At 34.6% G+C, this 17,539-nt stretch overlaps 1 protein-coding gene across 1 annotated transcript; it reads left to right on the forward strand.

Annotated features, from left to right (window-relative positions):
- The first annotated feature begins 14,476 nt into the window (after positions 1-14,476).
- On the forward strand, positions 14,477-16,772 carry LOC150104177 (leucine-rich repeat, immunoglobulin-like domain and transmembrane domain-containing protein 2). Its single transcript, XM_090396418.1, has one exon. The coding sequence runs from the start codon at positions 14,477-14,479 to the stop codon at positions 16,424-16,426; it is 1,950 nt and encodes a 649-aa protein (XP_090252544.1). The 3' UTR covers positions 16,427-16,772.
- Positions 16,773-17,539: the final 767 nt, after the last annotated feature.

Here is a 17,539-nt window from a genome sequence, read left to right on the forward strand (position 1 = left end):
GATAATAATTAATATAAAAATTAAATTTCAATGAATATTTTAATAAATATATTTGGTACATTAACAATATACGCTACGGTTTGTAATAAATCGTTTGACTTTAAATAGCGATTAGGTAACCCCTTTCCGGGTTACCTAACCGCTATTGTCATTGGATTATGCATTATCAATGATAATGCATAATCCAATGACATATAAATGCACAATAAAGAAATAAAGACAAATATCAGGATGTAGCGAAAGGAAGAAAAGAAATCAACGGATGAAGATTATTTGAAATATCAACGGAAATATTAAAGACATGAAACCATGTTCGCATTATTTTGAAAAAAATATTAGTGGGTGAGTAACTGATGATCAGATTTTTTTTCTATTATTTTTCGAGGATAAAGACTTGTACCGTAAGATGTACCTAGCTTTATTAAAATGCAATGTCAGAATATGAAGTTCAGCTGAAAATATAGTAAATATTCAACAAAACACTCATTTGTTGTTTTGAATGAACTTGCTTTCCTATCAAGTACAGAAATTTAAGCGAAAGCAACATGACCTTTGTGCAAGTAGTTATTTCATGTCACCTTCTTCGACGCACGCGCGCACACATGCACACATATATACATTATACTTACAATGAGCAACAGAACAGAACTTCAGGAGCATAAGCAGAAGGATTATGGTAAATCTCTTCTGACTACACTATAACGAAGACAGAATGGAGGAGAGTTAATATGCCGAGAGGTCTCTCAGGTGATTTCAGCTTGGCAAGTAATTAGAAAACATCATCTGCCAAGCAAAATATCTGTCACAACAATGTAATGTTTGACGGTAACAGACGAAACAAGAATTGTGAATAAGATCCATCCGTCTTAAGGTTTGAATTTTATTTAAAAAAAAAATCATGAAGTGAAATACATCTTTCTGTCCATTATGGGCATTCCCTTAAAATAATATGCTATGGGAAACAGATTGTATAATCAAAGTGTTCATTCTGGCATGAATAGTTTAGTTGAATTAATTCTGTTGTATTAAGATGTGCATTTGGCCGATATATGTTAACATAATTAAAATCTAAATATATTTGTCCTGTAGGTATAGAAGAATGTTTAGGATCTTTATCTACTAGTGCAGTTTAAGTTAATCGGTTTCAAACAGTGGTAAGATGTGGTCTATCTTCTTGAAACGAGAGACAACACAAAAATAAAATAAAATAACGCAGTACATCGACTAGTGGAATTGAGTGCAGGATCCTAATTCAAATTCTTCGTCGACCCGCATCATCCCAAATCTATCGGCTTGAGCGAACATTACTTTTTAGAAATAATCTGGATTGGACGTTGTAAAGGAAAATTTGCAAGATTCCTTGACTGGTTTTCAATCTAAGAATGGCAACCTGACTTAAAACCAACCAAGGAATTTTATTCAACCTGATCCACTTGTATAAAATAAATTAATGACAAAATTATTTACGCCATCTACGAAAAACTATGGCAGATATAGCCACGTGTTTCCCGTTTATATGAAAGTGTAGTAGGAAAAGCAGGTTTGGTGGATGTGAATATATTGTTATATAGACAACATTTTTTTCTATTGAAGAATAATGCAAAATCAAATTCTATTTAAAGTCTAATTCATTTAAAACAAAAAAAAAGAAAAACCTAATGGTCTATTGTAATCATTCAATAAGAGGTTTAAAAAATCTTAGTTAATAACAAGTTACTTATTTGTTTAAACTTGTTAAGATTTTTGTGTCACTAATCTTTGTAGTCGAATTATACTTGAAAATTAAAACTTTGATACGATTTACCCTCATTATCTAATTTGGCTTAATTAAAACCTAACGACCCACTTCATGTTATGTATCAGTTATCATGTGCATCAGCCATGCTCTTGAATGCATGCCCGCAATTCTTGTTCCTAATTGGTTCTTGCCTAAAGGAGCAAATTAATTTCCACTTCCTAATTATTTATTTATGCTCACTTGATCACTTTTGTCGGTTAAGTGGCATCAGAAATCCTCAAAAGTCACAGAACATTTTTGCTATCTCTTTTGTAGATCTTCCTATTATCTGAAAGCTAAAAGAATTTCATGAATACAAATTAGTTTATCATTTCTGCAATCCATTTGATCTCATTTTGGAGTTCCCTACTTTGGGGATACACGTATATTTTGTTATCTCTTTTAAATCAAATTCCAGTTCGTATGCATGCGTTTATTCAGAATGTTTTTGAAAAACATTAATAGCGGGATCTTGAAGAATAAAAGTTTGTAAATAATTCAACTACCTCCGTTAATCTCCAGATCTGTACGATGTTTAACGTAGGCAGAAGAGATCACTAGAAGTTTTATAGTAATATGATTCCATGCACTCCCATTGAGACAGCTGTTACTATCTATGGACACGTACGTATTGCCTCAGAATCTGCTCTCTATTAGGGACAACTGTTTTCTCCAAATTTACTCTGTGCTCTATAAATCAAGTTCCCACAAGTTAATACCGAGTACAGCTTGAGAACAGAAAGTTTAGATCTTAAATCTAATAACAAACAATTAATGAAGGAGTCTTGCTTTAATTCTCCATGCAATCTTATTAAATTTCTGATTCATGGGTGAAAGTAGTGTATAATACTTTGTATGACATTTGTCTCTACTTGCACCTTTCAAATAGGACTGACTGAAGATCAAGTAAATACTTTGGAGATCAGACAGGAGATATTTTCGTGCTTATTGGCCAAATCGGACTTTATGTTTGACTTTCCCTGAGACTCAAATCTTAGGATGTTTGCTTTGAAGAAACTTCTGTTTGGTGATAATACTTCAGCGCACAGACTGTCGTTCCCTGTACTCCTCGTTGACCATTCTGGTTAACACGGAATCTTGACTGTCCGAGTTGGAAGTAGGTGACTGATTATATATTCTCATCCCATTTCTGCCATTTCTGGAATAAATGCCTCATCGAGATATGATGTTTTTCATCATTAGGAGTGATACCTAGGGTTCGTTTTACTTTCATTGCCTTTCAATATTTGCAGTTAATTTTTTATTAGCAACTGCTCAGCATTTTTCAAGGAAATATTAAGTGATAAATTAGACATAGTCCATACACCTATTAGGCAACACTTATCTTCAAATTTCTGTGTTTTTGAGAAGACACTTATCATGTTACAGAATCAGAAGATAAAAGGGAATCTTCCGTCACCTTCGACTTTTCTTGTTATGCTGTGTTTGAGACTTACCTATTTGTTATCCTGATATTCTTCTTTTACAGATAAGAAAGAGAACAATTGGGGTATGGGGGAGGCATGTTTTGATTACAAGAAAATATCGTACAAAAAAAATAATTAAATATGATATCGCTAGCAAAGAGCAAGCGTATCTAGCTAAGGTCCACTAAATTGGACCTCAGTTAGTCTATTTCCAATTTTACTGACATTCAAAAAAATTGGTTGCAGGTCTGTTAGTGGGTTTAACCTCCAGAACTACTTATCCGAGTTCATCACTGATTGCGCAGGCTCGATTAGCAGTTGAATCTAGAGAATTGAATGAATGTCTTCTTAGTGCAGAGTTGCTTGACATCACGAATCATTTAAACTATGTATTTGGTGTTTTTTCCGTTCATTCAATTCTATTGGCCCTCTGAAAGCTTTTGAGTTTTCTTTGAAGCAAAAAAGTAGTCACAATTTTAAAATCCCTTCTCCACTCACAAAACATCCCGATCGTACTATCTTGAATCGATAAGGCAGTACTTCCATCATGCTGACGAGCAACTTTTGCATCCTATAATTCTACAAATGTTTATGTTAATTTGCTACTAATATTGCATCTATTTCTTTCAGATCAATGCTATAATTGAATATAATGATATGGAATACCACTGAAAAGCATATGCCATCTTTTTTGAATTTTAGAAAACATTTTCAGCTATTTAAACTGAAAAATAAAAGATAAGTAAAATAACCTGTAATGATTTTATAAAAAATTATATATAAAGGCAAAACCCGAATTTTACTCACTGGTGTTTTCCGGTGCGGAGTAAAATCTACTTTAAAATCATGCCTCTGCGTCGCTATCGCTTTTAATCATTAACGGTGGTGATTACGAAGATTGTTGCTCTTAAACTCTCCTTCCACTATTAACGAAAAGAGCTAGATAACTTAGGAAAAATTCTGCCCTTTTAGGGAGTACCTTCTATAATGTTATCAGTTTCGAAGAATTTGAAAAAAAATCTTGTTGATAAATTATTATCTTTCATATAAAAGGTTTATACAAAGAGTTCTAAAACTTAATATTTGATGCATGATTTTGGGAAAGAATATGCTTATGAATAGCGGTTAAGATAAGACCATCAGATAACTTTCTAATGGTTGGTGTTCAATATTTTTAGATACCATCAGTTGCCTGGAGAAAACTTTACTTTATTCAAATTATACGAAGCGAAGTAATAGTATAGAAAGAGAATATATCAGTTCTCCTTTTCACTGAATGAGTTAAATAACTCATATTCAATTCATTGATGCCATCGCGAATAAATGGATGCTGTACAAATCACAATTGCAATTTATGTACAAAACTTTTATGTCCTTTAAAATACTCTCGTTTGTAAATCTCTTGACATCGAATATGAAAAGGTACTTAATCCTCTCTGTGCTTTATGCACTTAGATAGCTAAGGAAATAGTCTACTGAATTAGAACCATGACCGAAAATTTTAACTTTCACACCATCGGAAACAATATTGTTAGAATTGTTCCTTTCGTGTTGCATTATTATTGGCTGGTTCTGTGGCACACCATTGAAGATATAACCGACGGCTAGGAAAGATTACTTTAGAAGAGCTCTCTCTCTCTCTCTCTCTCTCTCTCTCTCTCTCTCTCTCTCTCTCTCTCTCTCTCTATGTTTATGAGGCCAATTACTCTTAGTTCTCTGCCAGTGAAGTGACTGCTTTAGCTTCAAGCTAAAGCAGTCACTGAATTATTGAGGACCATGCACTTCTGCTACTTCTTTCAGTTATAATGATTGGCATTTTCTAGTTCCTATTCATTTTTTATTTTCCGAGTTTATTTAAAAAATACAATGTACTAAGAAACACAGTAATCTTCTTTATTTCTTATATCTGTTGAAGACTTTGTAGAAAGTAAATTTCCTTTCCTTTGTAAATATATTATCTGATTTTGTATTTTTGTATTTTGTAGGTATGTTGATATATTCAAACTTACAAGTTCACATTACTCGCATAAAATATGTGTTTTCACTAGAAGAAATATGCTGTATAATTTGATACTGTCCTGCTTTCCTAAAAAGGAATGAATAACTTATTTCCATTTCTTAATTTTTTTTAATCAGTTGAATAGAAAAATCACGTGTGTTGATTGTAGCTAAACGCTTTTGTAGTGAAAACTAATTAATATGCATATCTGCGAGAATTTATCTCTAAAAAAGGAATACTTGGATTCGTGGGTGGCATTCTTTACATTACGAATAATGTACCTATATTTCAGCGCCTAGACAAATAAACTTTGCTAAGAAAGATGCTTTCTAAACGCTTAGAGCTTATTCCACCATTGACAAGAACTTAACTAATATTTCTCTTTGCTTTTTGAAGAACAACCTTTCAGATTTTTATCAACCATATCGTGATGTTTCGAACATTACAGCATCACAGTTCTCCTCCTAGACATCGTACGAATTGTCAATAATTCATGTCATCTTAAATGCCATTTAGTCGTTTTATTATCGCTGTTTTTGAAAGCAAGCGCTACCCTCGTATTAACAAGAATATTTAGTTTCATGCTTGGTACTAAAGATGATTGGATAATTAGTATGCAAAATGTTCCCCTTTTAATTTTATTTATTTGTAAGTTAGCACACATTTTGCAGTAAATATATTATAAATGTGAAGCTAAATATTTTCCATACTATTAAAGAATTATTACGACGAAGTCGCGTTAGTAAAAATGAATGAATTATGTCGAATAATTGATTATATTATTCTTATCTGTTTTTCACTGTTTCAAAGATTTCATTTGGAAACTATTCCTGCAAAAGATTTTTCCCTTCCCACGTCATGAACTCTAGCCATTGTAAACGCCTGCATAGACAATACTACAAATTTTCTGGTAAGAGTAGAATGCTGGCTCTGCAAACCAGTAATGGCTTAGTAATGCCTATCAGTAATCAGTAATGTCTTAGCAACCTGACATTTGTTGCTGTGATCTTTTCTTAACACCTTAATCCTTATCATTTCTTCATTTATTTATTTTGGATATATATACGTCAAAACTGATTTTTTTTTTTAGAATTTTTAAGGATCATATAATTTCATGTGCACGATATATGGAGCATACTCAAGAAGTGTCCATGCATAAATTCATTTGAAACTTTTTAAAAGTTTTCGGTGGAAGATCACAATGGATCACGCTGTGATCGTTCAAAGAATATTTTTCTAACTTCTACAACTTCTCACTATATGCGCTACTTCTTAAGAAGAAATAAAAAAGGAGGATTGGAACATAGTGAAAATCCCTTGTCGATTCAATAACGGCTGACAAACAAAGATTGCTGAGACAGTCATATGGGAACCACACAATGGTGTCTACATTTTTGCAACACTAGGAGGTCTTCCGAGAACAAGAGCCAACTTTATTTTGCTAGCATATGAATGGGTGTCACGACCATTTCGTCCTTTCTTTCTCTGAAAAGCTAAGGATTTGCCTTTTGGGATATGCACTTTCCTTGTGATACGTCACAATGTCTAGACAGAAGTTGTAAGGATGTGTAGAAATTCCTGTCTTATTTTCTCCAATACTGTATTGTTCTTCTGAAGCTGCTTTGCCAAATCGCAACTGTAGTATGGCATTTTAAAGTCGTCCTTTGTCACGACCATAGACCTCCAGCAGCTTTTTCATGAGATGCATTTCTTTTCTAATAAACTTTTTTTTCCTGATCGTTAAACTTTTAGATTCTAAAGTATCAACATCGTATACCTATAGGATGAGATGCATCCTATATTTAGCATGATTCACACAAGTATTGCGATAAAACCTGTCAACAATATTGAAATTATGGATAATATATTTTTATATTTGATTTTAAGCAGTCAGGTTAGAAAACGATCTAGTTAAAGAAAGAATCGTGACTGCTCAAAAAAAAAGTAAATATTCCTGAGAAAAAAATGAGAACCAATAACCGACAAGACTAGCAATAACTAACAACGAGATAAAATATTAATAAAAATATAAAAATTTTGAAATTGTTTTCCAAAAACTCACATATAAAAACACTCATGGAGGAATAAAGAACACTAGATATTCTCGGAGGAATAAAGAACACTGGAAATATCACACGTTTAGTCATCTTCTTTAATTTTCACATGCAAGAAGTTGGAATCTTTTAAACAATTCCTTAGAATTAATGGGAAAGCGACTGAGGTCGTATGTGTCACAAGTGTTTACCAGCTTGTCTGTTCACTGGCTTGTTTCTTTTGTTTGCTTTGTACACGTTAATATCCGCGTTTCTGTCTTATTCGCCTGAGGTGAACTCAGCTTCAAGTAAAAAACTTAAGAAGAGTCTTTCTGGTACTCGATGGAATTCAAACTCGGGTGTATTCTAATCGAAAGGTTCGTATTTCTTCCCAGTCAACAATATTCAGTTATTGAAATTCGTGCCAATCAATGTCTAGGATTGTGGTTAAAAACGTTAGCCAAATCCGGGATATTGATGGAGCTTGACAGTTTAAATAATATTAATTTGCACTTAGCAATATATAACTTGACTTTCTTAGATTTCAATTTTTTAAAGATATTTATAAATCAATCAATAAATAAATTGAAATTTTGCCTCAAATAATTCCCAATTTTCAATGTGGTTTAAGTTTCATTGAGCTTGTTATGAAAGATTTCCATTTGTTAAGAATACGAGAAATTATTTACTTAACAAACAATAAAAAAAAGGTTAGGACATGTGTGATGTTTCCAATAATAGTTTTAATAAACAAGAAAAAGAATAAGAATATTTTACTTGCTCTGCATGTTTTACTAGGCCACTTAACTTTTTAATATGCAGTAATGATCAAAACGACACTATTTATATCTTGCAGCATTTACATAACGTTAGCCTTAATATTTTCTTTAAACAAAATCCGTTTTACTATATACCAGTAAATCATCACGAAAATCATCTTCAATAAAGAAACAAAAATTGTGCATTAATGAATTGTAGTAAATCCACTTAAATTATCTGTTTTATGTATACGATGATAATCCAGAAATTATTCCAATTTAGCTAAATTCGAAACAATAATCAAAAAGCTTTATGGAAAAGCGAAGACTTTAATACATGTTATGATTTGTGTGCAGCTTTAATAATTTTAAAAACATAATCGAAACTTTAAAAGCATAAGCTACATATCACTTAAGTAGATTAATTTTTAATAATCACTATCGCGCAGTATTTCATAGTGAGATCTATTTCTCGATACTGCTTATTAGCCAGGTAATAAGTATCATAATTATACTAAATAATCTGAATTTAGTTTAATCCAATTTGCTATTGTTCAATAGGCGGAAAAACTTTACGAGGGTGGTCTGAAAAGTTCTCAGTCTTACAATGAAAGAAACGAATTTATAATTTCGAAATTATTTTTATTTTCAACATAATCTATCTTAAGACTAATACATTTATTCCAGCGATGCTCGCGCCATTATCCCGTCCCTGTAGTGGTTCTCAGTAAGATCTGCAAAATACCCGTCTACAGCTGCAATGACCTCTTGATTCGAAGAAAAATGCTGACCAGTGAGGAATAGTTTTAGTTTTGGGAAGAGATAGAAGTCAGAAGGGGCCAAATCTGGGGATTACGGTGGGTGTTCCAACAATTCATGGTGCAGATCCCATAATTTTCCCATTGCCAAAACACCTTTGTGGGCATGTGTATTGTCCTGATGAAAGATGATTTTTTTCTTCTACAAACCGGGCCTTTTCTCAAGACGTTTTTCGTCTAGTCTCGTTAAAAGATCGGAATAATATTCCCCAGTTATTGTTTTACCCTTTTCAAGATAATTAATAAACAAAATGGCTTTAGCATCCCAAAACACCGATGCCATGACTTTGTCTTCTTTCGCGCTGAACAACCGGTTTCTGTCCACTGATTTCACTATTGTTTGGATTCTGGTGTGTAATGGTGAATCCAAGTATCATCCATAGTAATAAATTGACGCACAAATTCAGTTTTATTCTTGATAAAAACGCTCCAAGTACTGTTCAGAGATTTTCATACGAGTGCGTTTTTGATCTGCTGTGAGCAAACGCGGCACCCATCTTGCGCAAAGCTTTGTCATTTGCAATTCTTCATGCAAAATATATTCCACACGTTCTTTTGAAATGCATAATGCATAGTCTCAGCAATTTCACGCCCTTTGACTCGCCAGTCATCCAATACCACTTGATCAATGATTTCTGGTGTTGTTACTCTTTTTGGACGTCCTACACGTGGATCATCTTCAAGGCTGGTACGACCACGTACCAGCCTTCAACTCGGTCGCCCATTTCTTAATTATCAAAAACGAAGGAGAAGAGTGCCCATAAACTTTTATGAACTCCGAATGAATTTCTTTTGGCGTTAAATCTTCTTTTACAAAGAATTTTATAACCGCACGATACTCAATTTTATCCATTTCAAGGGATACAGACAACAGCTTTGTTTCAGACAGCTTATAAAACAAACTACTTTATAGAATGACTTGCAATTTCACATGGATGCTTATGACAGATGTACCAACTTAGAAAAAATATCTACCTGATAGTGTTGCCATCTATGTTCAAGGCCAAGAACTTTTCATACCACTCACGTATGTATATTCGAAAGTATTAAATATTATCTCCAGAAATCCCTTTTAAATAGACGTTTTCAGTAAATCAAGCTAAAGATTATATTGCCTAAATATATGCTGTGCCATTTTATTTTCAGTTCTTGGGTTTCTTGAAATCCAAAGATATGAACTCCTCCATTAATAAATGTGCGTTAGAACTACGTATTGATAAATTGTGATGTAATCAAGTAATGACCTTTTCTTGTGATGAAAATGAATTTTAGGAAGTGAATCACACAGCATTCTAGCTGTAGTTAATAGAAAACACAAAAAGTAGTATTTTATTTTATCTTTTTAAGCATCTTCAATATGTACATATTGACAAAACACATTCATCCCAAGCTACTGTTTTGCAGTGAATAGTAAGGTCACATTAGTTTAAAGGGAAATCGAAAAGGATCATATCATTACAGTGTGCAGTGAGATATGTAAAATACGATTGAAATATATTTGATGGCAACGAAACTTACGCAAGTATTTCAAATCAAGTATTTGTTCGGCGTACGTGTAATGTAATAAGAAACAAGGCTTCTTTTTTCAGTTACCATTCCTTGCTCATTTTCAGTTTTTATTTTTGAATGAGAAAATGCAAATCGGATATTTTAAAAAATCTATAGAAAACTAGTTTTTTACAAAGATATCAAAATTATAAAAGAAAAATTAGTGGATAAAATTGTTGTATCTATTGGATGAGTACGAATTACAACGTTAGATAAGGGTTTTTCAAAGATATCTGCCAAATTATTCGAAACTTTTAATAGAAAAAAAACCGAAATTAGATTATGTTAAAATAAAAAGGAATACCACATGATAAACTACCTAAGCATCACTCGACATAGCCATATAAAATTATTGTAGAATAGAACTGAGTGTATATTTTTATACACTGCAAATCGCAACTGCATATGTACACTATCTACCAATAATTGTCCGGACACTCTGTTATTTGAAGTTATGGAACATTCCACATTTGTTAATAACAGTCGATTACATAAAATCGGTGTACATATAATAGGAAGCAGTATTTCATCGTAGCAATTGAATACAGGTAGTATTGAATGCACGTGAAATCTGTGACTTCTAGAAGATATCATCGTGGGCTGCCACATTGAAGGCATGTCCATACGTGCCATTGCCGCTCAACTGGAGCGGCAATGGAGCATTCAAAATCAACGGTTTGGCAAAATGATCAAGAAGTGGAGACGTTCTGGCGTCACTAGCGTAGGAAAATACCCAGGGCGGCCGCCGAGAATGACTGACAGGGACAGGAGGCTAATAACACGGGTGGCACGCAAAACCCGGCTACAATAGGCACAGACCATCAGAGATGAGTTCCGGAACGCCAATAACATCATGGTAAGCAGAAATACTCTACGATAAGAACTCCATTTACTGGATTTCCACGGAAGAGCAGAGGCACACAAACCGAATATCACAACAACGAAGAAGGCGCTCTGGCCTGGAGAAAAGAACGTGTGAACTGGACAATTGACCAGTGGAAAACGGAACTCTGGAGCGATGAATCAAGGTTCATCGCTTCACTGGTCAAATAACGCAAGGTTCTGTTTCCAGTGTGACGGCAGGGTGTGGGTGTGGATGCAGCCTAGATAACGCTTGTTACCACAGTAAGTTTGGTGGTGGAGGAGTAATGGTGTGGGGTGCGTTCAGGTGGTTTGGAGTGAGACCACTGGTTGTTGTCAGTGGTCCCATGAAAATAATTAGTACCTTGATCTGGATAATCAGGTGCTGCTTAAACTGTGAAGTTTTTATGGAACGGACTCGTGTTACTATCAAGACGACAATGCTCCATGCCGCAAAGCTGCCGCTGCTATGGAAGGTTTTTGTTATGGGTGTTAATCGACTGCCCTGGCAAACGCAAAAGTCCTGCCCTCGACCCTATTGAACAGATATGGGACGAACTGGAGCAGCGAATGAGGTCCAGGCACGTCCTCTATCTGTTGCTGAACTTAGTGCTGCTTTGGTGAGCAATGGAGACAAATTCCACCTGGTGTCCGCAGCACATCGGTGGAAAACCTCCCTGAAAGGGTGTAGGACGTGATCAAAGCTAAAGTTTCATATACCCAATATTATGGTTCGCCTGCTGATATCAATTGAAAATTCCTAAAGTTTGCGGACAATTATTGGTAGATAGTGTATCTGCTTTCCTTTGGCTGTAAATGAAAATAATGAAATCTCAAAAGATCCGTAAATGCAGGCCATAAGTAAATGATAAGAAGGTGACGTGAATAAACTCAATTAGACAAAACAATTTTATGCGACCACTTGTAAGTTGCGTTTTAAGTCGTTGTAATATTCAATTATATTTAAGGATGGTTAATCCATTGTTAAAAATACTTTTCTTTCAATAAGTGTAATTTTCTTTAGCAAATTAAAGACCTGCATAACTATAAGACACGAATATCGTCGGCTGAAAATAGTATTTTTAACAGTGATATAGGCTGCCTAAACACAATCCATTAACGCTTGAAGAAGAAGAAGATACCTAAAATAAATTATCTGAATTACTTGAAAACAGAACAGAGTGACATATATTGTTACTTTGTTATCCTAGTTATATCCAAATATAAAAATTATTAAGAACTATTAGCGGAGTACCAGTTGGGGAAATCTTTCTTTCGAATATAATTATGAAAGTTTTCTGATTATGTATATAATTTTCTTCATATCCAATAATTATAATGATCTCTCTTTTTAATAATAATCGAATTTCCCTTAAGATATTATAAGTTCCTTAGAGACATTTAAAGAGACTTTCATTATCTTAAATAGACCCGAAGATGGATCATTAAGCAGATAGTAGAAGTAGGTTAAATAGATAACCACCTAATTAAATTAATTTGGTATCGTTAACTTAATGTTTCCTGTGTTTTCATTTAGTTTTTTTTCTCTTTTTTTTGACTGCAGCTCAGTTATAAATTCGAAGTCACTAGTGATCTACAGATAATGTTCAGGATGCATGCTAAAAAAAATAAATAGTTTCCACAAGGATATTTACTAATGCTAGAAAAAGAAATTAATAAATCATTATTGCGATTGCACTATTAGGTTAATGCTCTTGCTTGTCCAGTTAATGTTTTTTTTTTTTTTTTGCCTTTGTTTTATTTCTCATTAAATCAATCAGTACTGGAGAGAAAATTTAGATTTAATGCCAGAAGCGAGATTGATAAAATTTTAGGTGCGGTATTTTAAGCACATGGTTGAATAGTTTTAGTATTTTTGGAGACATTTATTAGTCCCGATTAGTCTCTACTTTGTAAACATAGAAAGACAAAGGGAACACGCACAGATTTGAACATCTATGAAAATGGTGTTTGTAAAGGGATTTGTCACATATACCCACAAATACACAACGATTTTCTTTAGTAAATTAAAGACCTGCATAACTGTAAGACAGGAATATCGTCGGCTGAAAATAGTCAACTTTTCTCTTTTCCTTTATACTACACAAGAATGATATAGGCTGCTTAAACACAATCCATTAAATCGGTTATTTAATCAACTTGTTTCTATACATCTGAATGCGGGTTGTAAAGCATCCGCTATGTACACTGCATTTATTTAAACTCAGGCATAGCCTCCATAACGTGAACTTTAATGCTTTGCACATATCTAAATATATCCATGAAGCTTCAGGAAAGCCAATTGCCTTTGCTGTAGGTAACAGACAAGAAGTAAACATAATTAATTCCTAATCTAGCTGCATGATTAATGTTGTGCTTCACCCAGTAATGACGTACGATAGATGCATTGAGTAAAAGAATCGATATTGTAGAAACAGTGGAAGGCTTTAGGAGTATCCATTTCCGATTAGTCAATGGAAGAGACAGCCGCATATAATGGATTGCTTAAATCTGTAAGTTCTATCTACGATACACGAATAATGAGATTTATATAAATGGTTAGGAACCAGAAGAAACTTTTATTTACAACTTGCAAATAGGTTCAATAACTTTGATTCGAAATATATACTGTTAGCCATTAAACACATGCTAAATTGAACCTGTTTTGATTTATTTCAACTAAGTATGCAAACTACTCGCATTATACTCTGTTGTACGACGTGCAAATGAACTGACCTCTTTTTTAGAATAATGAAATTCAGTACATCAGAGACCACAAGGTTAGCTAATTTATTCATAAAAAGGATAATTCGTGTAGCCCTGTATTTTGTGAGAGGAGCTAGAACGATTGACCTGAGGATCGCCCGTTGTTAAGGCTTTGAAATGTTTTGCATTAATTCATAAGTTATTAGTTTTTAGTTCACACTAAAAAAGGTTAGGAATTTTCTTTAGTATTCTCTCTCTCTCTCTCTTTCTTTCTCTCTCTCTCTCTCTCTCTCTCTCTCTCTCTTTTTCTCTCGCTATTTTGCACCATTCATTTTTTGCAACACACCATTTTGCAACTCATTTTGAACATTGCAGATAAAATATTTTAAAAATGTAATATCTTAATTGTATTTCTAATTTTCATAACGTTTGCTATCCTTTCAGGTCTGCTTAAAGGTGGTGCTATGGAGAAAAGAAAAATAAGACTCATTTACTTCATGACATCAGCCTTTCTACTTATATTTTACACCTAACACTTACTAATAGAGTATGTGTTTTATGGAATCAGAAATGCTCAAAGAAAAGTTCAGTTCCGGGGGAATCTTTATCTTCTCACTGTTCTTCGTATCTTCCTTCAAACCGCTCACGGCTTGCTTAAATGAATGCTCTTGCAAATGGAAAAGTGGGAAACAAACAGTCGAATGTATTGGTGCTAATCTTGTTGGGGTGCCTCTGGGATTAAGTCCAGAAACACAGGTGCTAGACCTTACCGGAAACCTCCTACAATTATTACCAAGCAAAGCTTTTCAACAAGTTGGACTTGTTAATTTACAAAAAGTGTACACATCCCGTTGTGGACTTCTACAGATCGCAGATGATGCATTCCATCAGCTATCTAACCTCGTAGAATTGGACTTAAGTAGTAACTTCTTAACCGAGATACCTGCCACAGCATTACGCGACACTCCACTGTTAAGAAGACTTCAGATGAGTCACAATCCAATCCAACGAATAGAAAATGACACTTTCGTGAACTTAGTTCATCTTACTAGCTTAGAACTTGGGAAATGTCAAATAGAAGAAATCCAGCCAGGGGCATTTAATGGTCTCAGAAGTCTAGAATACTTAAAACTGGACGGAAATAAATTGAGAACACTCCCTAGTGAAGTTGTTAGTCCATTCTCCACATTATATGCTCTAGATCTGCATCACAACCCTTGGCATTGTGACTGCAGGATTCGGTCCACGCGAATGTGGATGTTAAGAAAAAACGTGCCAATAAGTAGCCCTCCGCAGTGTGAACAACCGCCACGTCTGCGGGGTTTGACTTGGGACACAGTTCGAATTGACGATTTTGCCTGCCCTCCGGATGTTGTCGCCATAAAGTCTCACGTTACTTTTAGCGAAGGTCAAAATGCCACGCTTGCTTGCAGAATAGAAGCTATTCCCGAAGCCACTATACACTGGGTATGGAGAGGACGCTTAATTGGTAATTTAACGCTTATGTCATTTGGAAGGCAGATGTATTTAATTCGCGACTATGGTACAACGCACAAAATTAGTTCTTTAAATATCTATAATGTGATGCTCAAAGATGTAGGGCGCTATATGTGTGTCGCTTCAAATCCGGCAGGGAAAGTTAGTGTGAATTTGACGCTAACTGTTATTCCAAAGGACAGACAACACGAACGATTTAGTGGAGAAGAAATTGCCGGTATTGTAATTGGGGTAATATTTATTTTTATACTCATATTTGTTGGATTCTGCCTTATAGTGCTAAGACAGAGAAGAACTCTGACAGACAAAAGAAGTAGTGGTATTACCATCTATAAACATTTCTTTTCTTTCAACAGCAATAATGTGTGTAAGAACAACGTCGAAGATAACAACATACCGGACGGAAAATGCAATGCAAAAAGTTACGCAGAAAGAAATAATGAGTCCTCAGCATTTCCTGACGTCACTAAGAAAAGCTCTTTACTGCAGTATAATTATGCCAAACACGTAGGCAGTTCCGCGAAGGTTGACACTTACATAACATCATCCAGTTCCGACAGCAACCGCTTGGAACAGGAAGAGGAGGAGGAAGAAGAAATTGAAATGTCCGTATTTAATGCCGCTCACAAAAGTAACAAAAGTGATACGGAGACCTGGAAGTCATCTACGGACGATAACATAGGTGACACGTTTATAGGTAAAGCGGAACAATATAGTGAGGAAGATGACGTTGTTTACAACGAAAGGAGTAGTGTCGGAGGAGAGTCATACTATCTCAGCTCGGAATTCCCTACAATGAAGAGCGCATTGTGGCCTTTGTCCGATAGTTCGTATAAAGACGAAAGTTACCACAGTTACAGCAGCCCATCACAATCTAGCTGGAAAAGAAGTTCGGTCGTTCTGCCTCAGCAAGTTCATCATGTGTTATCTCCTGATGCTAGAGACTCTCCTGATGAAGGACTAGGGGACGAAAGGGAGTACGAGACAGATATTTTGGACTAGGAGTTCAATCTCCCCACCTCCCCCCAAGTTAATCCCCATGAGGTATTCGCGTATGTTCCTTAATAACTTATAATGTTTACTGTTGAATATTTACATGTATATGAAATGGGAGTTATCTACAGACAAAGGTGTAAATTTCTATTGTTAACCTGTATGTATTACTGAATATTTTTGATGTTTCCCCGTATCCAATACACTTCACACTGTTCTATAGTTGTTTGTGTGAGATAACTGTTGCAGAAGTGCTGGGAGGTTAAACAGTTATTTGATTTAATTATTTTTCTCTGTTGTGAAAGAAGATTTAGAAAGTGTAAGAGATTTGAATAACAACTTATTTATATATGTATTTAATTGTGTTTGATATTTTTTATTTACTCGTTCGTGGAAAAGACACACGTAGTACTGTCTTACAATATAATATTTAAAACCGACACTTTAATATGGTATTATTTTTATAATAGTGTGGGATTTTTCGATTTTGGACTTATTTAATTGCATGTGCTGTAAAGTTTTCATTTATACACACCATACTTTATAATTCATAACTTGGGTACTTAAATTTAAAACCTAAACTATTTTAGTTCAGGAAGGGAATCAATCGACCGTGAGATGCGGTGATTGATTCATTCAATCCAATACTCTTGGAGGGTAATGGATGGCAATGCTGTAGCCAATGAAGTCCTAACTGAGGCTCGGCTATTGCTGTTATTACCCTCCTGCCATGATCAGAGCTTTAATAGCTCAATAACATCTTATCCCTACGCTGTCCTCTACAGATAACGGGGAAGATGAAAAGCATTCTTGCTTCGCCCCTTTAAGCCAGTCCTTATAAGGACTATTTTAGTACAGGGGATTCATTCAATCCAATACCCTTGGAGGGTAATGGATGGCAATGCTGTAGCCAATGAAGTTCTAACTGATGCTCGGCTATTGCTGTTACCCTCCTGCCATGATCAGAGCTTTAATAGCTCAATAACACCTTATCCCTACACTGTCCTCTACAGATAACGGGGAATATGAAAAGCATTCTTACTTCGCCCCTTTAAGCCAGTCCTTATAAGGACTATTTTAGTACTTCAAAATGCTCAATCATTACATAACTAATAAACATTA

This window comes from Typopeltis vanoorti, chromosome 8 (assembly GCF_054136105.1).
Source record: "Typopeltis vanoorti isolate ZY-2024b chromosome 8, IOZ_Tvanoo_1.0, whole genome shotgun sequence".
NCBI lineage: Eukaryota > Metazoa > Arthropoda > Arachnida > Uropygi > Thelyphonidae > Typopeltis > Typopeltis vanoorti.

Coding starts and splice junctions, on each gene's coding strand:
- LOC150104177 (XM_090396418.1), top strand. CDS start 14,477: ATGTGTTTTATGGAATCAGAAATGCTCAAAGAAAAGTTCAGTTCCGGG.